The 20,293-nt window shown below is 61.1% G+C and overlaps 4 protein-coding genes across 5 annotated transcripts; 1 reads left to right on the plus strand and 3 right to left on the minus strand.

Annotated features, from left to right (window-relative positions):
* Positions 1 to 1,680: 1,680 nt before the first annotated feature.
* Positions 1,681 to 8,099, minus strand: Smim44 (small integral membrane protein 44). The gene is made up of 7 exons (XM_047532197.1): positions 7,725 to 8,099; positions 4,888 to 5,095; positions 3,299 to 4,757; positions 3,077 to 3,192; positions 2,624 to 2,735; positions 2,380 to 2,442; positions 1,681 to 2,126 (listed from the first exon to the last, which is right to left on the minus strand). The coding sequence occupies exons 1-3, from the start codon at positions 7,803 to 7,805 to the stop codon at positions 4,519 to 4,521; spliced, it is 528 nt and encodes a 175-aa protein (XP_047388153.1). The 5' UTR covers positions 7,806 to 8,099; the 3' UTR covers positions 1,681 to 2,126; positions 2,380 to 2,442; positions 2,624 to 2,735; positions 3,077 to 3,192; positions 3,299 to 4,518.
* On the minus strand, positions 2,009 to 3,140 carry Smim24 (small integral membrane protein 24). Its single transcript, XM_047531761.1, has 4 exons — positions 3,077 to 3,140; positions 2,624 to 2,735; positions 2,380 to 2,442; positions 2,009 to 2,126 (listed from the first exon to the last, which is right to left on the minus strand). Exons 1-4 carry the CDS (start codon positions 3,138 to 3,140, stop codon positions 2,009 to 2,011), a joined length of 357 nt encoding a protein of 118 aa, XP_047387717.1.
* Positions 3,483 to 11,047, plus strand: LOC124969302 (uncharacterized). Its single transcript, XM_047532196.1, has 3 exons — positions 3,483 to 3,916; positions 5,227 to 5,408; positions 10,227 to 11,047. Exons 1-3 carry the CDS (start codon positions 3,585 to 3,587, stop codon positions 10,343 to 10,345), a joined length of 633 nt encoding a protein of 210 aa, XP_047388152.1. The 5' UTR covers positions 3,483 to 3,584; the 3' UTR covers positions 10,346 to 11,047.
* Dohh (deoxyhypusine hydroxylase) lies at positions 8,288 to 14,908 on the minus strand. Of its 2 annotated transcripts, none has more exons than XM_047532194.1 (5): positions 14,819 to 14,908; positions 11,532 to 11,851; positions 10,748 to 10,824; positions 9,058 to 9,298; positions 8,288 to 8,866 (listed from the first exon to the last, which is right to left on the minus strand). In XM_047532194.1, the coding sequence occupies exons 1-5, from the start codon at positions 14,872 to 14,874 to the stop codon at positions 8,550 to 8,552; spliced, it is 1,011 nt and encodes a 336-aa protein (XP_047388150.1). In that variant the 5' UTR covers positions 14,875 to 14,908; the 3' UTR covers positions 8,288 to 8,549. The 2 variants fall into 2 exon arrangements, with proteins under 2 accessions (XP_047388150.1, XP_047388151.1); XM_047532195.1 differs by lacking the exon at positions 14,819 to 14,908 and adding an exon at positions 14,568 to 14,698 and having other exon boundaries at positions 8,290 to 8,866.
* Positions 14,909 to 20,293: the final 5,385 nt, after the last annotated feature.

Consider the following 20,293-nt stretch of genomic DNA (forward strand, 5'->3'; position numbering starts at 1 on the left):
GGGCAGAGTGGAGGCAGGACCTGGAGGCCCGGGGCCCTCTCCCCTGCTTCCCTCAGCCTCCTCTGCCTCCCCTTTACGCTGCCAGATCAGAAGGACCCAGATAAAGCTCTGCAGGGGTCCAGGCCTCCTGCCGGCCCCACGGCCAGGAACCCTGCACCTGGGGCATCCGAGTCCCGTCTGAGCCTCCCAGCGGGAGCTGAGCCTCCTCCTGGCCTCCAGCTCCTCAGGCTCCCTGGGTCTCAGGCGGTGTGGGTGAGGGGCAGAGATGCGCCAGCAGGCGGGTGGAGGGGAGGACAGTGAACAGACGGGTGGGAACAGAGGACAGGCGGAGCGAGTGGCTGGGGTGGTGAGCCCCAGACCAGGGTGCTGGCAGCCTCTGTAGGGCTCCGAGAGGCCAGGTCCCCCCAGAGGGCTCCGCTGGGCAGGAAGGGGCAGGGCCCCGAGAGGAGGAGCCCACCTGCAGTGTCCTCACCATGCCAAGTGGAAGGCCGGGGTGGCCTCCCACCCCCACCGAGGCCTCACCGCAGCCCTGGGTCCCGCAGCTTGAAGACCCCGACTGAGTAGGGGGTCTCGATTGAGGCCTTCCAGGGTCAGCTACCCGGGTCCTCTCTCCTTGCTGCTGCCCAGGGCGTCCCCAGGGTGGGGTGTGGCCACTGCTCCCGAGGGAGGGGCTGGAGGGGCCCAAGCACCCCGGCTCCCTGACATCTACCCCGACCTCCAGCTCTCCAGGGCCGGCAGAGGGGCCTCGCTTCCCTGGGCAGTGGGCCCCTCAATGGCTCCTTCAGCCTTGTGAACTTCAAGCTTCAGCAGAGCCTCGAGACTGGGGTGGTCAGAACTCTGCTCTGCATCGGAGAGAAGGAGCCAACTAGAGGTTCAGAGAGGCTGAGCCACCTTCCCAGGGCCACGCAGCATTGCAGAGGAACATGGAAGACTGCCCTACCCACAGCCCTCTAGGACACGCAGCTCTAGGCTTGACCTTGGGCAGAACCTGCAGGCACCCTCATCTCTGGGGCAGCCAGGGAGACCTGTTCCGGAAACATCCGTCTTTCTGTTAACTGGGACTGGTGAGCTGCTGATGCAGGAGAGCGGGAAGCCCCCCGCACCAGGGGCCGCTGCTGTTGCCCTGGGGTGCTGGGCCCTCTGGTGGACGGTCCTGGACTGTCCTCAGACAGAAGTCCCAGCACGGGGCTGGACACTCATGCATCCTGCCACCCGACTGAGCTGGAGTCTCAGTGCTGGGCTTTCTCAGGCGCCACCTGGGAGGCTGAGGCAGGAGGATCACAAGTTCCAGGCCAGCCTGCGCAACTGAGCGAGGCCCCGCCTCAGAGTAAAACTAAAAGGGCTGGAGGTGCGGCTCAGGGGCGCCTTGCCAGACAGCTGAAAGGCGAGGGGCGCGGGCGGACGCTGAGGCAGAGGTGCCAGGCCCAGCCAGCACATCTGGGGCACTGCAGCCGGAGACTGGCTCTCGGAAGCGGTCACGTGCCCCCAGACCAGGGTGGGGAGGGAGCGAGGACTTCCCAGGGGACGCCGTGGGGCTCAAAGTCCAGGGCTCAGGCCGCAAAGCCAAGACCACACCGCAGTGCTTAATCCGCCCGGGGCATCTGGGCACCGGCTGGGCGCCAGCTTCCACACCCGCCCAGGCCACTCCCCTCCGGGGCGCCGAGACCTCAGAGGCCCTTGGAGGGTTCCTGTCGGCTGTTTATTGCAGGCCCGGGGGCCCCAGAGACCCCAAGCCTGTGGGAAGGGGCAAGTTCTGGCCAACAGACATTAGGCGAAGGGAAAAGAAACCAGGCAGTGGGCAGAGACACGTGGAGCCGTGAGACCGTGGGGAGGGGCAGCGTCCCCGGGCCGGGGCGCCCCGCAGTGCGGGAATGCCCGGGCAGCGCAGACGGGCCGGCCCACACCAGAGCGACCTCGGGAGGCGGTGGTCCCCGCCCCCTTCCCTCGGGGACAGGGCGCCGACTCCCGTGGCATCCTGCGGGTCTCCCGGTGCGGCCGCAGGGGCTGCTCAGAGCGCCGTCCTCCTGGCTCCCGGCTCCCGCTCCTCCAGCTCCAGCGCCAGGTTGCGCTCTCCTCCCTCCTCGGCCTCTCTCTCCTTCCCTTTCTTCTCCCTCTTGCGTCCCTTACTGTGGGGATGCCAAGGCCACAGAGGACAGTAAGGACCGGCCTCTGCCGGGCCCACGCTCGGGGCGCTGGGGTGTCGCGTGGTCCACTGCGGCTGGCCAGGCAGCTGCAGGCGCCACGCCACAGAGCCAGAGCCACAGCTCGCCCACCTGCGAGGTGTCCCGGCCAGGGTAGGCGCAGAGGCCCTGGGGCGGGAACGTGGCTCACGGCGTCCACCCACGAGACCCCCGACGCCCAGCGTCCACACAGGCCTACCTGGGGCTCTCGTCCTGCTGCACGCTGGGCTCCATCCTCAAGGTGGCCTCCTCGTCCTCAGCTCTGCCGAGGTGAAGGCAGGGCGGTGAGGCTGGGGCTGGTGGGGCGGCCCTCCAGGGTCTGGTAAGGGCGGAGGTGCCAGCCCCGTCCCAGCAGGGGCAGGGAAACGAAGTGGCCTGGGGACGGGGCTGTCCTGGGCAGGGCCCCGGGCCGGGCAGCGGGGGTGGCCGAGGGGAAGGCCCACCTGGCCTTGGAGCACCAGACGCGGTTGGCCAGCATGAGCAGGAAGACCAGGAACAGGAAGCCCACCACGGCCGCCAGGCCCACCAGCCAGGGCTTCAGGTGCCGCTCCGCGGCTGTCGGGGAGGCAGGTCAGGCGCGCAAGGGGACAGGAAGGTCGGGGCACTGGGGGGCCTTGCAGGGGGCTGCCCCCAAGACTGGGCTGCAAGGAGGGCAGCGCTGGGCAGGTGGGCTCCCTGAGGAGGAGGGGCCTCGGGGGGACCCAGTGGGAGGGGCCCAAAGAGGGACTTGGGGGGCCGCAGGGGGCCAGGTGGGGCGGGGAGGGGAGGCCTGGGGACAGGCGGGGGCTCCGCGGGCTGGGCCCTCCCCAAGGCCTCCCTTTCAGTCCCGCGCCACGGCCGCCCGTCCCCGCCCCCAGCGGGCCCACGATCCTGCCCAGAGCCGCGCGGGCGCCTACCCTGGGCCCGGGCGGGCGAGAGGAGCCAGGTGCTCAGCACGACCAGTGTCCCCAGGGCCCTCATCGCCCACAAGCCGGCAGCGCAACCAGGTCTGTCACTGGCCCTGCGTCGCGACCTGTCCAGCAGGCAGAGGGTTAAGGCGCCCAGGCAGGGCCGGCCGCGGGCAGGGCCGGCCGCGGGCAGGGCTCGCTTTCCTCAGAGGCCTCGGGCTCTTCACTTACAGACGGCGGCAGCTGCGGGACCCGGAGCCCCGCGGTGACGGCAGCCGGTCTGGCCGAGGCCTGGCGCCTGGCACCCAGCTGGCTCCTGCCCACGCCCCCGGGCAGACTCTGGACCCGGTGTGACATTAACCCGGGAGCGGCCCTCCCCGCGCCCCGCCCTGGGGCCGCCCCCTCTGCCCGCTGCCCACGCCCTGTGGGGCTGCTGAGGCCCTGGCACCCCACTGGCCCGGGACCTCGGCCCCAGGTCTGGCCAGCGCACGCCGGGCCCCCACTGGTGGTCCGACACATGATGCCCATTTCCTTCTGGTGGCCCGAGATACAGAGCCCAGAGCAGCCCCGTGCGGTCACAGCCAGAGGGGACGGAGGGGCAGCCAGCACCGACCAGCCTGGGGCAGCCCATGGGCCGCAGGGCCTCCGTCCACCACCAGGTCTGGGTGCTGGGCTGGCTGTGGGACGGGGACACGGGCAGGTGAGTCAGAGCCCCACCCGGGCGCTGGCGGCCTTGGCCTTGGTCCTCAGGCTGATTAGACAGCAAGCCCTGCCCGGGCAGAGGGGCACCCACCCCAGCAGCCACGGCCCCGGCACGTGCAAGAAGGCCCAAAGCCCTCGACACAACGTGTGAGTACCTACTGCATACACAGGGATTCTGACCATGACCTCTGGGCAGAGCTAAGACGGAGCCCAGACACGCAGCCCCAGGACCAGCCGTGGGGCCGCTCCATGCTGCCCTGCAGGCACACATGAAGCTCCTGCTGTGTGCCCCATCCCAGGGAAGGAGGCCCCAGCGCCGCCCTCCGGGGCGCACAGTCGAATCTGGACACCAGGAGCCCCAGGCAACCAGGCCGGGGACTGAGGCGGGGACGGGTGCGAGGGGGATGGGGCTCACTGGCCCCGCGTGGGACCTGTCCAGGCAGAGGGTCAACGTTCCCAGGCAGGGCAGGGCCACTCAGCAGTCCAGGCGCTAGCAGAGGGCTGAGCACGCTTTAATCTCAGAGGCTCGCTGCTCTTCACTACAGACGGCGGGCAGCCTGCTTGAGGCCCAGTGGGGTCGGGCTCTGGGGGGCAGGATGGACGGCAATGGCCAGCGTCCAGCCGCGGAGCCCTCCAGCCCAGAAAGGGGGCCCCCTCCCAGGGTTGGGGCGGGTCAGTGCAGGACGGCTCTGGGGACCACGGGTCCCGCACGCCAGGTCCCAGGGGCTGCCGCCGGGTCCAGGGCCCGCTCATTCCAGCTTCCAGGGGCTCCGGGCCGGAGGGTCCCTGAAGGCGCCGGAGGGAAGATGGGGGTCTCGGGCAGGGGCTTCCGAGGGGACGCCCTCTCCAGCGCCACCGGCGTCCTCCTCTTCCCTCCAGGCCAGGGCCAGCTGCAGATCCAGCTCCTCCAGCTCCTCACCGGCCACGCTGTTGGCCCGCTCTGGGCGAGGCGCCTGCTCCTGGCCGGGCTTCGGGCCAAATGCCCAGTCTGCAGCAGGGACGCTGGTGAGGGACCTCCTGGCCCCACCCTGCGCCCCCTCCCTGGCCCCGGACAGGCCCTGGACGCCCCCTCCCTGGCCAGCCCTACCCAGGCCGGCCTTGCAGTGGGCAGCGCTCACCGGCCAGGTCATGGGCCAGGTCTTTGATGAGGTGCCCAACGATGGCGTAGGCCACGGCCAGCACCAGCATGGCCGCTATCAGCAGGTACAGCCCGTGCCTGGGCAGGCGGATGGTGTCCAGGGGGGGTGGCCGGTACTCCTCGTACATGGGGGGGGCGGCGCTCCAGTCCTCCGGCTCCTCGTCTGCCAGCCCCGGCATGGCGGCCGCCTGGAGCAGGGAAGCCGGAGGTGACCCACGCGGCGGGAGTATTAAGGGGCTTTGAACTAAGAGGATTGTGGTGGCTCCTCGGGGCCTCCATCCGCCTGCAGTAATCACAGCAAAACTGCTTCCTCCCACAGCGCTCCCACGCAGTGCCCTGCCCCAGGGCCCTGGCACTTGCCGAGCCTCCTGAGAACACCGGCCCAGGCTTTCTTGTGGCTGGCCTGCAGCTGGTCTGTTGAGCTGACATTTATTGGACACCTACTGTGGACACTCTTGTTTTTGCAGTGCTGGGAATGGAACCCAGGGCTCCTAGCGCCAGGTAGGTGCTGACACTCAGCTGCACCCACAGCCCTTGCAAACTTCATTTTGAGGCAGGGTCTCACTAACTTGCCCAAGCTGGCCTCAAATTTGCCATCCTCCTGCCTCAGCCTCCCAAATAGCTGTATGTCAGGCGTGGCCCCTGCACCCAGTGGCCAAGCACTTCTTTAGGTTCTAGGATAGCGAACATGGCAGACAGAGTCCCTGCCTCCGAGAGGTCTGTCTCTGTGCTGCAGGGAGATGAAGCGTAACTCTTTAATAACTGGCACATTCGGGTAGAGGGTGGGGCAGGGAAAGGAGTCGCCAAGCCACGACTGTCATCCCAGCTGCTCTGGAGGCTGAGGCAGGAGGATCAAAGGCATGAGGCCGGCCTCAGAAACTCACTTAGACCCTGATTCAAAATCACATTTAAGAAGGGTTGGGGTGCAGCTCAGGGGTAAAGTGCCTCTGGGCTCAACCACCCCTCCGGGGGAAAAGAGGAAGCCACGGCCTCCGGTAAGAAGTGTCACTGGAGCAGAGATCTCCAGGAGGAGAGGAGCCGGCCCGGAGCACTAGGAACAGCAGCACTCGGCACAGCCTGTGCAAGGCCCTGGGGAGGTGGTGGCACAGCCGTCCGTGTGGCTGGACAGAGGAGGGAGGCAGGGAAGGGGCAGGGCAGGGTGTGCGGGTCCTGTGGGCCACTGGGTTTTGAGCCGCAGGCAGGTGGGTGCTGTGGAGGGCTGGCCGGGGGGCCTGCCTCTGGTGCTCACGGGCGCCCTCTGGTGGCGTCTGTGGGGAGGACCGAGTGGGGGCTCAGGTAGAACCAGGGACCAGGGTACAGGCAGCCAGGCTGCTCTGGATGGGAGACAAGGTCATCAATCCAAACCTGATGCTCCCAGGTCGAGCCCGGGAATGATGGTCTCCACTCCCTGAGGGGGACACTCCTTGGGAGTGACACAGGCCAGGACAAGGCCACATGGGCTGCCAGAGAAGACCTAGGGTCAGATGCCAGCTGTCCACAGCCTCAGGCCTCGGCTGTCCTGGATTCTGGGGCTTCTCTGTGAAATGGGTTCGGTAAAATGCAAGGGGAAGGCCAGCCCGGGCACCTGGGAGGACCCTGTCTCAGTGAAAGTGTTTCAAGAGGCTGGGGTGCGCTGGGGTGGCTCGGAGGTGGAGCCCCCGACACGAAGCAACGCACAATACCTCACGGGGTGCAGGGGCTTATGCGCACAGAGCGAGAGCCAGGGCGCAGGCAAGTGGGGCCTCTGCTGAGTTAGGCCTCCTGGGCGTCCAGTGAGACCTCGGGCAGCTGGGGTCGGGTCTGTGCCAGGGCTGGAGCCCCTGGGAGGGGCGGGCAGGGGCCAGGAGACAGGGTGCCAGGGCTGGGAGGCTGCATGCAGACGGCGTTCCCAGGAGGGACCTGCCAGGTCAGGCTGCCAGGGAAGATGGAGACTAGGTGGCCCCCTGTGGTCTGGAGGGGGATCGGGTGGGTGCCAGCTGAGAGGGCGCTGCTGGGGCCGTGCAGAGGCTCCGCAGGTGGGCACTGGGGCAGCTGAGCTGGGCTGCGGGTGCTGGAGGGCTGAGCAGGTGGGGGACCTGAGGGGCTGAGGACCCACCCTGTCCTGCACCCTCCCCCCTGTGGGGCGCTTGGGACCCTGCTGTCCAGACCTCTGTGGTGTGCCTCCCTGCCCCCAGGTGCCCCGTGAGCGGGCCAAGGGGAAGCCCGTCGGGAGGGGTGCAGAGGCAGAGGCTGAGCCACCCAGGGCCTGCCCCGCCATCTTGGGTGCGCTGTTTTGAGACGGTCTCACCACGTCACCCAGCTGCCTCAAAACTCCAGGACTCACACAATCCTCTTCTCGGCCTCCCGTGCAGCTGGGCAGCAGCACCCACCATGGGCATCTCCCTGCTGCCCCCTCTGCCCTGGGGTGGAACCCAGGGCCCAGCACCTGCCAGGCAGCACCTGCTCCTCCCGGACACCCCACAACAGTTTCTGTGTTTTTTTTTTTTTTTTTGAGACAGGGTCCACCAAGTTGCCCAGGCTGGCCTTGAACTTGCCATCCTCCTGCCTCAGCCTCCAGTGTAGCAGGGATTACAGGTGTGGCCACTGTGCCTGACCCTTTTCTGTCTCCAATAAGGACTGGTCACTGGATGTGGCCCACCCCAAATCTGGGAGGATCGCATCTTGAGTCTTGATAACTCCTACAAAGCCCTACTTCCAAATGAGGCCACACTCACAGGCACTGGGGGTCAGGACTTGGGCACATCTTTGGGGGGACACAACCCAACCCTGTTTTAGGCCCCAAGTCTGGAGGAGCCAGAGCGTCCTCGCTGGGCGCACCTTCGGCCATGGGCGGCCGGGGCAGGCGGGTGCGGGTGGCTGTGGGCGCCCAGCTGCTGTGTTCGCACTGCGCTGACGCATGCCCTGGGCTGGCAGAGGCTGGCAGCAGCACGGGGCGGGGTCTGCAGGGCGGAGGCCAGGGCTTGGGACACTGTCCCCGAGGAGGTGCCACTTGCGTTGCGATTTTCTGACAGCCGTTTGGTTTGTGGCTTTGGGGACACAGGAGGCAGACCTGTCCTGGGCTGGAAGGGCTGCCCCGCAGAGGACCCGGGAGCAGGCTGGGCGCCAGCAGGCTCTGAACCACCCCTGGACCACTTCCGGGCCTGACAGGAGTGGGCCGTGAGGACAGGACAGGCTGCAGGCGCTTCCCTGGGGCCCCTGGAGGGAGCAGATGGTCCCAAGGACTGGACAGCACAGTGCTCCCAGCAGCCCACCCAACACACTAGAGGGAGCCACTGTTGGGCAAAATAATTTAATCTTTCCGCAGCAGCACAGCACCTGGATCCTGCGCCCCAGCCCGGCCCACCCGGAACCACCTCCCGCACCACGCGGCCGAGATCAGGGCCCTGGACCCCAATGCCCACTGCTAGTGAAGCTGGAGCCACCCGTGATCCCTCCCGAGCCCCGTCCCAAACCCCTTCCCGGACCCCCACGGCACAGCCTGCGCTGGGGCTGGGGTGCCCCAGACCGCCGAGGGAGGGACCGCGGGAGAGGGGAGGAAACCAGACCTGCCCACAACCGGGAAGCCGCCAGTCGGGGGAGAAGGGGCTGCGGCGCCCGGCTGGGCGGGGGACGGAGGGCGGCGGGGGCGGGCCCTCCAGGCCGTCAGGGCGGCGGGCGCAGCCGCTCCAGGCCGTCCGCGTACTGGAAGGCCGGCCCGCGCTCGTGCTCGTACAGGTCCAGGGCCACCTCGCAGCTCTCCCGCACCACACGCTCGGGGTCGGCCGCGTGCGCCTGCAGCGCAGCCAGGCAGGCGGGCCGGGCGATGGCGCCCAGGGCCTCGGCGCACTCGTGCCGCACCATGGGGCTCTCGGTCGTGCGGGCCAGGGCGGCCGCCAGCTGGGGCACGGCCGCTTCGTGCTGCAGCTGGCCCAGCACGTAGCCCACCTCGTGGCGGAAGAGGGCGCTGCCGCAGCGCAGGCCTGCGGGGGGCGGGCGGTCAGGGCGGCACCCGGGGCGGGGCGGACCCGCCACGGCAGGAGCGCGCCCAGCCCTTGCTCTGCTCTGGACGCCCTGCCCGGCCTGCACCCTGGGATCCCCCAGCCTCAGCTCCAAGGAGCCGGGATGACAGGCGTAACCCCGGGAGCTGCCCAACCCCAGGGGCCCTCCTCACCCTCGGCCAACGCCAGCGCAGCCTCCTCGCCACCGGCATTGCGCAGGGCAAACATGGCGCGGTAGCGGTCGAACAGCGGCAGGGTCTCGTCCAGCAGCGCCCTCCGCAGCTGCCCCACATCGCGCTCCTCCGCAGGCGGGGCCGGGTCCACGGAGAGGTAGGGCCCCGCCACTGCAGGCTGCCCACTCTGCTGCTGCAGCCACTCCAGCCGCTGCACAGCCAGTTGGCACGTCTCCGCCACCTGCAGGGGGAGGGGCACACAGATGCCTCCCGTCCTGGGGCTGAGGCTAGGGACATGCAGAGGCCATGACACCCTATCCCTGCCCTCTTAGGCTTGCCAGCAGGGACGGATGTGTTAGGGCAACGAAGTGACTGGACAGAGGGATGGGGAAGATCTCCTCCATGAGATGACCTCAAGGCAGAGGCCTGAAGCAGGTGAGAGTGGGAGTCAGGGAGAGCAGGCGTGGCAACAGTCATCGCAAAGGCCCTGCGGCAGGGCCTGTGGGGAGGGCCAGGTGGAGGGCAGAGCCAGTGTGCAGGGCCTGCGGGCTGCACTGACCCGGGTTCTGCCTAGAGGCGGCCAGGCGGGAGTGCTCTAAGCGCGGGACATCCCAGGCTTCTGTCGCGTGTGGACCCTCCCCAGCTGCTAAGAGAGGGGCGTGGGAAGCAGGTCAGAACGGCAGATCCAGGAGAACTCAGAGCTGAGTGCTCACAGGCCGCAGCAGGATGGTTCCTGACGGGCAAAATGTGGAGGCCGCCCGTGTTCATCCAGGATGAAGTGATACAAACAGGTCCGGCCAGCACAGTGGCCACCCCGTAATCCCTGCAGCTCAGGAGGATCGCCAAGTTCAAGGCCAACCTCAGCAACTTAGTGAGGGAGGCTCTAAGCAACTTAGGCAGACCCTGTCTCAAAATAGAAAAGTAATAAAAAAAGACTGGGGTGTGGCTCAGAGGTAGAGCACCCCTGGGTTCAATCCCTGGTACCAAAAAAAAAGAGGAGAACCTAAAAAAAAAGCAGGTCTGTCCACCCACTGGGCGGAGCGAGGCGACAGCTGCAGTGTGGACGAACCTGAGGACCGAGGTATGTGACCCAGTGACAGGAGAGTCCAGAGAGCAGATACAGGCCGAGGGAGGAGGGGAAATGACTGCTCACACCTCTGCACAAACAGCGACCACTCAGGAGCACGCAGCGAAAGCCGTGAACGAGCTCAGTAAACCGCGACCTCCGAAACAAGAGAAGAGCCCGGCACGGTGGCCACGCCTGTCAACCCAGTGTTTGGGAGGCTGAGGCAGGAGGATGGAGAGTTCAAAGCCAGCCTCGGCAACTTGGTGAGGTGCTAAGCGACTCAGAGAGACATCATCTCTAAATAAAATATAAAAAGAGCTGGGGCCGTGGCTCAGTGGTCGCGTGCCCCTGGGTTCAATCCCTGGTATCACCCCCCAAAAAACAGAAGAGACGTGGAAAAGGGCAGCGAGACCCTCAAGGTCCAGTGGGCCAGGCAGGGTGGCAGAGGAGAGAGCAGGGGGTCTTGGGCCGGCTGGACACGGGGGAGGATCCAGGAGGACTGCAGAGTGGGGTGGTTCTGTGGCCTCAGGCCTGGCTGCTGCCCTCCCCGCAGCATCCTTGGACAGCAGGTGCCTGGAGGCCAGAGCTGGGGAAGCACTGGGCACGGCTGCTCAGGGGCCTTACCTCGACCACGGGGTCAGTGGAGTACTGCTTCAGGAGTTCCAGGACTTCGGGGCTCCCAATGGCCCCCAGAGCCTCCCCTGAGAAGCAGCAGACTCATGTTAGCTGGTTGGCAAAGGCCACGCTGCCTCCCGGGCGCGTCGACAGCCACAGCAGCTCCGCTGTGAGGTGGTCCCAGGGTGGCCAGGACAGCCAGTGTGGTCAGCCCTCCCGCAGAGCCTGCTCCTGCAGAGGCGCAGCAGACCCCAGCCCAGTCGCTGCCCTAGGTGGAGACGTGTCACCACACCTGGACACCAGACACACGGGACAGGAGCGCGTGGGGCAGGGAGACCTCCCTGGAGCCTGTGGGGCTGCAAAGGCCAAGCCCCTGCGGCGGGGGCGCAGACGGCAGCGGGAGGAAGACGGCAGGCGTGCTCAGCACCGACGGCGTTCCCTCTAGGTTCCCAGGGGAGGCTGGAGGTGCGTCCTGCAGGGGAGGCTGCCGCACTGCCAGGCGGCAATCTGTGCCCTGCCCCACTGCTGCACAGCAAAGCTGCTTTTTAGGGCCCGCGAGGTTCCTGAGGCTGAACTTGAACTGGCTGTCTCCTGCCTCAGCCTCCCGACTGTGGGGACGACAGGCCTGCACCTTGGCGCCTGGCGGAATAGGACTCCTGGACCCAGAGGGCAGGGGGGCTCCTCCGTCCCTGCAGGGGTCAGTCCCACACGCAAAGCTGAGCACACTGGCCCTGGCCTGCCAGGCCGTGTGAGCTGAGCCAGCAAGGTGGCCGGAGGGGCACCTGGCTCTCACCTGCCTCGTGCCGCACCATGGGCTCCTGGCGGGTGTCCCGCAGCACGTCCCGGAGCACAGGGATGGCGCGGGGGTCCTGCATCTGGCCCAGGCAGTACGCCAGCTCATGCTTGAGCAGGGCGGAATCGTCGGCAAAGGCCTGGCTGATCCAGGCGATGGCCCCCGGGCCGCCCAGTCCCCGGAGCGTGAAGAGCGCCCGGAAGCGGGCCTGCAGGGGCTGCCTGGGGTCCACCAGCGTCTGCCCGATGGCCTCCACCTCTTGCTCTGTCACCATGATGCTTGCCTGCTGACGGGACCTGGAAGCCCAGGGAAGCCAGAACCTAGAGCAGGAACAGGGGCACAGGTCAGAGGCGCCCCGCCACTCGATCCTCAGGCCCTTGCAGGGGCTCTTTGGGGGACACTAGAGATGTCGAACCCAGGAGCACTCTGCCACCGAACCACAGCCTCAGCCCTTTTCACTCTTTTACTCTGAGACAGTCTCTAAGTTGCCCAGGCTGGACTTGAACTTGTGATCCTCCTGCTTCAGTCTCCTGAGTGGCTGGGGAGCTTCTTAGCTGCTGACCAGCCAAGGTTCTTGATTGAGAGCCCAGCTCTGACCTGCCTACTTGCTATGCAGCCTTCCAGAAATTACTTTCCCTCTCTGGGCCACCTCTCCCTTATAACAGTCAGGACCCCCATGGGTCTGTTCTCTACTCAGCAGCCCCAGGGCCTGTGGTGGCTGGTCCTCAGGATGGCCCCCATGGTCCCCAGTTCCTGGTAGTCATGCTCAGACCTGACAGTCCCTCTCCTCTGAACGGGACCGGCTGGAGCACCAAGGGCATAGCAGCTGCAGGGGCAGTCTGCGGCCACGCTGTGAAGTATGCGGCTGGGTCAGGGACTGTGGCCAGGAGCCAAGTCTCCAGCAGCAGCAGCCACATGAGGGCAGATGGGAGCAGTGGGTGCGGTCCCAGCCTATCTCACCGCGACCACCCGGGCAGAGTACCGGAGCTTGAGGGCACCCCGAGGCCCCTGGCTCCTGGAACCGGAGCTCATCCTCTTTCCTGCACCTCAACGTCACTCCTCAGCGAAGCCTTCCTCCATCAGCCTACGATGCTGTCCTTCCGCCTCTGCCCTGCCCCATTTTCCTTCAAACGTTGTACTGGATGTTGGCTTGTGGTCAGCCTTATCCCTCACCAGAACTCTGAAGACAGGGACTGACACTTTCTTGGTCACCAGAGTATTCCCAGCACTTAGCACCAGGGCGTGCACAGTAGGTCCTTGATGAAAACAAGCGTAGTGGCTGACATTCACACAGCCTTTACCATGTGCCAGGCTCTCTGATAAGCCCTTCATGTTCATTAGCTTGTTTGATCCTCACCAGGGCTCCATGGGGTGGGTACTAGACTTGTTTCCATCTTGCAGGTGAGGAAACAGCTTTATTTGCCTGGGGACAGGGTGCACAGCTGGGTTTTTTGTTGTAGTGGCTGTTGTTCGGTACTGGGGTTCGGACCCAGGTACTCTGCATTGAGCTACATCCCCAATCCCTTTTTCTTTTGAGACAAGAGCTCACTCGCTTGCCCAGGCTGGCCTGGAACTTGCCATCCTCCTACCTCACCTCCCAAGCAGCTGGGATGATGGCGTGCACCATGTACCCAGGCAGTATGGTCCAGAGTTGGTCTCTAAATCACAAGTGCTCTGCTGCATGGGCAAATTAAGATGAAATGACACTACTTTTGGTTGTGGCAGTCACAACTGTAACCCCAGTTATCCAAGAGGCTGAGGCAGGACACAAGTTCAAGGTCCAGCTGGACAACTTAGCAAGACCCTGTCTCAAGATAGAAAGTTAATGGAGCAGGTGACGCAGCTCAATGGTAGAGCAACACGGGTTCTATCTTCAAAACCTTCAAAACTGTCACAAAAACGAACAAAACAAAAGGTAAAAAAGGATGAAGCGACAGTTGGGAGGGTGGACTCCTCTGCCCTCCAGACCAGTGGAAAACCTAGCAGGTGCTTGACAGGCACAGCAAGCAGGCAGTGGCATGCCTGCAGCCCTCTGTGGTTTCCAGCGGCGTCAGTAGGGCTGCCTGGGCATAATGAGGGAGGCACAGCTACCTAGGACAGGTGCCATCAAAGGATGGTCACACCTTGAGGAAGAGGCATCAGAGACCACAAAAGGCAGGAGCAGGAGCTAGCAAGACACTAGGGGCTTTGAGACCTGACTCCTCGTTCTATCTACATGGATGAGCAGCACCTGCCTAAAAGCAGAAACTCAGGGCTTCTGAATTCCAGTCTGCAGGGCCTCCCTGGAGACACCTCAGAAAGGCTTCTTCTGCTCCCCAGGAAGTTTAAGTTGCCACTACAGAAGAAAGTGAGGGACGGAGAGGAGAGGTTGTGCAGCTCCAGTCACACACCCAGGGGCTGAGTGTCTCCACCTGAAACAGCTCACAAGTCTTGATTTCCTTCGAATCTCTGCTCAGACATTACCCTCTGGCGGAGGCCTTCTCTGACCACCCTGTTTAAAAAGGCAAACCCGCCACTACGTAGCCCTTGATAAGTTACAGGGAGTTAATGAATCCTTCCCAGGGAGCCCAGGTCCCTCCTCTATGCTCAGGGCAAGGGAAGTCCTGAAATTCATACCTTAGGATTATTTTTCCTGGATGGTGGGGGTCAGGGGATTGGTCCCTAATCCAGGCAGAATCTAAGAATCCGCTTGCCCCCACCAAGGCCTTAGACACAGACAAGATATATTAATAAAGGGATGCAGGAATCACACCCTCCAACAGAAAGAGCGGGGACAAGACATCCCACCCCCGAAAGGACCGGCTCCACAGGGACGACTTCTCGAGAGCTTCCCAGTGGGTGCTCCGGGACGGGAGCCGCCCAGGGTCCCCCAAGCCGGAGAAAGGGGTTGCTGCAGGGGCCTCCGGATGTACGGGATCCCCAAGACCAGGGGGACCAGCTCGCTGGACTCGGGACCCCAGGGCGAGACCCCTCCAGCCACCCTGCCCACGAACCCCGGAGGCCCCTCGGGCCCACGCGCCAGACCCGGCCCCGCACCGTGCTCCGCCGCCGCCACCCGGACGAGCTCCGAGACGCCACACCCGAGGGGACCTCCCACGACGGCTTCAACAGCCGCGACGCTCGCAGCGCACCCTGGGCGCCGCCATCTTCCCGCCCACGTGACAAGCCGGACGGTGCCAACGCCGCCGCGGGGGGACCGGCCAACGGTTTCCGTGCGCAGCGGAAGCCCCAGCCAGCACCGGTGCCAAAATGGAAACCCGCACCGCAGCAACAGACCAGGGACATACCTCAGGGGAAGGGACGGGCAACTTCCGCCCTCACTCTGGAAGAGTCCCTCCGGCATCCCCCCACGACGCGAGTGGAAATGGTTCGCGCCGATTCCGCGCGGCGCGGAGGCCGGCTGGCGAAGGAGCATGCGCAGCGCCTCGGGGGCGTGGCCAGACCCGGGGGCGTGACCAATGATCGGAGGCCGGAGCCCCCGTAGGGAAGAGAGGGATAAAAAAGAGGAGGTGATCGGTCGTTCATTCATTCGTTGGTTTAATAACTAGTGCGCGGGCGCCTTGGACCAGCCTGCCGCCTTCGCCGTTCGAAAGCGCACACCGCTGTCGTCTGAGGGAGACGGAACACAAGGCGGAGGTGCAGAACGAGGTGGTGAAAGATCTGCAGCCCCCGGGGTGCAGCCGGAGGCAGGGCGGCCAGGTCCCGGCGCGGGCGTTCCAGGGCTGCCCTGAAAGGCAGAGTCAGATAAAAGGCTGAAAGGCTGGAGGCAGTCCCGGCAGCGGGACCCAGACCCTATAAGATCAGCCACCTCCGGGGCGTCCCGCGCAGGCGCCCGACTTGAGTGTAAACGGTTCCTTTGCTGGGGAGGCAAACGAGAAAGTAGGGAGACCGAAGTACTCACATTCTGGATTAATTTGGAAGTTGGAACACAAGCGAATGGATCTGGAATTTGAGAGAGAGAATCCTGCAAAGGCTGGGGTTCAGCTCCGTGGTGGAGCACTTGCCTGGCATGTGCAGGGCCCTAGGTTCAGGTTCACCCCCAGCGCCTCAGTGTGTGTGTGTGTGTGTGTGTGTGTGTGTGTGTGTGTGCGCGCGCGCGCGGGGGGGGGGAGTCCAGTGATGAGGACAGGGCTTTTTTCTTTTTGCTTGTTTATTGAAAGTCATAAAATTAGAAAAGTATTTTCAAAGATGCCTTTATATGTAATGGACAGGGTATTTGACATGAGTAACTGGAAGGATGGAGCAGCAATTAAACCAACCTCTGCACCCTCCCTTTGAAACAATCAGAATTTGCTCTCTTTGATCATTTTTTCACTTTTTTGTTATTTTTACAGTTCTGGAAATGCTATCCAGGGCCTCACACATGTTAAGCAAGTGCTCTACCATTGAACCACACCCCACCTCACTAAATTGCTCAGACTGGCCTCGAATTTGGAAATCTTCTGGCCCTGACTCCCTAGTTCCTGGGACTACAAGCTTGTACCACTGCACCTGGCCCAGCAAATGCTTTTTAAGAAGCCAGACAGCAAAGATTTCAAACACAATCTTTCCTTTTTAAAATGTGGGCAGGAGCCAGACATGGTAGGGAATGCCTGTGATCCTAGCGACTCAGGAGGCTGAGGTAGGAGGATGGGAAGTTGGAGGCCGGTCTCAATAACTTAGTGAGGCCCTAAGTAACTTTGCAAGATCCTGCAAAATAAAAAATAAAATTTTAGAAATAAAAGGGCTGGGGATGTGGCTCAGGGGTTAAGCACCCAAGGTTCAATACCCAGTACCAAAAAATATTAATAACAACAATAAAAATGTGGGCAGGGAGCCAAGTATGTTGGCACACACCTGTAATTCCCAGCTACTTGGGGAGGGAGGGTGAGGCAAGAGGATGGCAAGCTCTTGGTCAGCCAGGCAACTGAGCAAGACCCTGTCTCAAAAATAAAAGGGGGGCTCTGTGGTAGAGGGCCTGCCTACCATGTGTAAGGCCCTGGGTTCAATCCTCAGCACCACATAAAAATGAAAGGATAATCACAATAAAAATAAAATAAAAAGGGCCAGGCTGGGGGTGTAAACTCAATGATAGAGCACTTGTCTATCATATGAAAGGCCCTAGGTTTGATCCCCAGTATTGCAAGTTAAAATATATAGGGAGCGCAGGGCCAGGGTCTGGGGGTATCGCCCAGTGGTAGAGTGCTTGCCTGGCATGCAAGAAACCCATATATACATGTAGGCATAAACACATATGTGCATCTGCGTATTCTAAAGAGTAAACAAACCCACGGGCAATTCGTGAAACCATAGCACAGGGCAAAGCAGAGTGTGCAGTCACAAGACAGGCCAACTGCTGTTTTAAGAAAACGTCAGTTCATGATCAGCAGGAATCCCTGTGTACCAGGCACAGTCCCTGGACACAAGCTGCAGAAGGATCCAGTTTCTGGCCTCATGAAACCGACCAACATCCCGGCGTTCTCAGGGTTGTGCTGCCTCCCTGTGTCAAAGTAGACTCCAGATAACCACCTGGGGCCACACCTCAGATCCGTTGTGGCTCAGGATGATGTTTACAGAGTGCTTCCGGAAGGCCGTGGGCTGTGGGCTGGGTGCCAGGTGTGACGGCCCCCAGGATGCTCTGCAGGAGAAGATAGACCAGGGGCACAGGAAACAGTTATCAGAAGCCACACCCCAAAACAAGGCTTGTGTAAGTCTGAGACCTTGGCATCTGGACCCTGCAGACAGGCCTGTGTGTAATTGATACCAAAGAAGCACAGGCACCTGTGTCTCCTGTCTGCTTCCACGTCACTTTTGGGGTGGGAGGGGCAGAGGCCAGGCCTTGTACCACAAGGGAAGGCCATTGAACCAGCAGGAAAGTTGACTTACTCAAAACCTGCTTTGAACGAAGATAGAGGAGACTTATTTTTGCCTCAAATCACCAGTTTCCAAAAACTCCAGGGACAAGGGAATCCTTTGTAAGAGAAGAGGATCAGAACAGATTCGGCTAGCCAGAGAGCCCGTTAGTCCTGGTTTCTTGGTAGTCTGAAAGTTTTCATTCTCAGTAAGAGGTAGTTTAGAAGTTAAAAAAATCTTGGAGCTTTAATTTCCAAAGGGGCTGTTTCAGATGCTACAGAAAAACAAGTTATCAGGAAGTTGCCGTTAATGGGCATCTGCTTCACCACGGCTAATGCAGCAGGGTCCTGGCAGCCACAAGTCCCTGAGAGGAGTTGGCAGGGCCAGCCTCGCTCCTAGCACTGGGGGTGGGGGTGGGGGTCCTTGTCCTTCGGCTCCTTCCAGCTTCTGGTGGTAGCTGGCAACCCTTGGGGGTCCTCGGCTTGTGGCTGCACGCCTGCAACCTCTGCACATGACCGATTTCTTTAAATAGGTGCTGGAGTGTTGATACCCTGGCATGGCAGCAAGCCCTCACTACTGGGAACACCTTTCTTGAGCCTGGTACTGGGTCTGAGGAAAGAGAAATCAGGTCTGGTCAGGAGGGAAAGATGGTCACTAACAAGCTGCTCTGCGCAACATTTTTTTTTTTTTTCCCCTTTTTGGTGCTGGGGATGGAACCCAGGTCCTTTTGAGATAGGACAGAATAAATGAGAAGGAAAAAAACAGGTGAAGGCTGGGGTCATAGCTCAGTGGTGGAGCACTTGCCTGGCACATGTGAGGCACTGGATTCGATGCTCAGCACCACATACAAATAAATTAATTAAATAAGGGTCCATCAACAACTAGGGAAAAAAAAAAAAAAAAAAAACAGGCAGAGACCTGAAGGCAGGACCAGGAATAGGGCTGTCAGTCAGAACGTGCCTTTCCAGGCCTGTCACCCGGATTCCTGGGAAATCCGTCACTCTTATCTGCGCACTGCTGATCAGCCCTAGCAAGCAGAAGAGGTAGAGAGGACGTTTTAAGAAATCTATAATTTAGGGGACTTTCTAGTACTATCTATGGATCAGATAACAGAGACCATGTCAGCCTCAGGGTCCTCAGAATGACACCTTCCTGTCCCCACCCCTCCCCAAGTGTTCTTTGGAGAAGAGCCGGGAACCTCAAAGCTAGTATCTCCCCCTGGAGATGGCCACATTCTCCCTGGAGGGTTGTCTGCTTCCGACAAGCCTCCCCATTCCTGTGACTGGCACGTGCTGAAATTCTTTTCTGTCACATGAGCCAGGGACCCCGTTGAGCCTGAATCCAGTTCCCTGCTTTCTCCAGGAACTCCACCCTCCTCCCGGGACACCTCTTCTCTGGTGACACTTGTGCTCACTTAAGTGCAGGCTGTACAGTTAAGCCACACCCCAGCCCCCAGCCCACCTGTTCCGATCCTCAGACCATCCCAGAACTGTCTGTGATGGAAGATATATTTTACATCTTCACCAGCCAGATGGTGGCCCCTAACTAGCTGGTGCCACTCTGGAACTGAATTTGTAATTTTCAAAATCTAAGCAATTTAAATGAAAAGGGAATAAAGCTGGAAAACTTTTAAGCCTTTTGAAATACCTGGGAAATGCAAATCTATTTTTTCCTGCTAAAAATGTAAAAAGAGATGAAGGATTTCTGATCAAAATTAGCATCTCAGTGGAGATGGGATGTAAATGACCGACACACACTGAATCGCAAGACTGAGTTTGAGAAAAATTACATAAAATACCCCATTAGTAGTGGTTGAGTTTGATTACATGTTGAAACAAAACTATTTTAATAAAATAGTACTTAATTAAAATGAATTCTGCCAGAATTTTTCTTTTACATGTGGCTACTAGAAAATTTAAAATTCCTAGATGGATCATGTCACATATGCTGAATGGCCCTGCTCAGGACCCTATGATAGCTGCAGAGCTCCTGGAAATCAGGTATTTATATAGTACACATCACTTCATACCAAAGGGGCAAAAGGAGAAACTAGGTATTGTGATGTCCACTCTTCTTGCAGGTCTCCACCCAAATGTCATGTTTGCAGGGAGTGTCAGGGCATGGCAGGAGGGACTCCCACATCCCAGGAGACCCCACACCCATGCACACACACTTAATATGCCATTGTCTGCATGGGCTATTATCCATTCACCAGTTGAAGGATGTCTGGCTTGTTTACACATGTCAACTACCATGAAGAGGCTGCCATGAACATTTGTGTAGGAGTTTGTTTTGTGCAGTGCTTGGACTTGAACCCTGTGCCTCACCCATTTTAAATTTTTGAGACAGGGTCTTACTAAGTTGCCCAGGTTGGTCTTGAACTTGGGATTCTCCTGATTCAGCCTCCGAAGTACAGGCGTGGCCAAGTACTGGCTGGAGTGGATGTGTGTTTATTTCTCTTCAGTAGATACCTAGGAGCATCATTACTGGGTCACGTGGTATTTCTATATTTAACTTTTTGAGGAACTGCCAAAGTGTTTTCTACATTGGCTGCACCATTTTACAACCTCGCCAGCAGTGTAGGAGGGTTTCTATTTCTACACATCCTTGCCAACATTCATTTGCTTTCCTTTTTCGACTATTCTGATTTGTTTTGTTTTGAATCAAAGCCAGTCTGGTGGGCATGAACTAGTATCTCAACGCGGCTTTGATCTGCATTTCCCCAATGACTGAGGATGCTGACATCTTTACATGCACCTATCGTTCATTTGCATCTCCTCTTTGGAGAAATGTCTATTCAGATCCTTGCCTCCAGTCCTGCATTTTCATGCGGTGCTGGGGATGGAATCTAGGGTCTGAAGCAAGGGCTCCACACTGACCCACACCCCAGGTCCAGCCTTTGCCAATTTTGGGGCAGGGATCTTTTAAAA

This window comes from Sciurus carolinensis, chromosome 17 (assembly GCF_902686445.1).
Source record: "Sciurus carolinensis chromosome 17, mSciCar1.2, whole genome shotgun sequence".
In the NCBI taxonomy this organism is placed as follows: domain Eukaryota; kingdom Metazoa; phylum Chordata; class Mammalia; order Rodentia; family Sciuridae; genus Sciurus; species Sciurus carolinensis.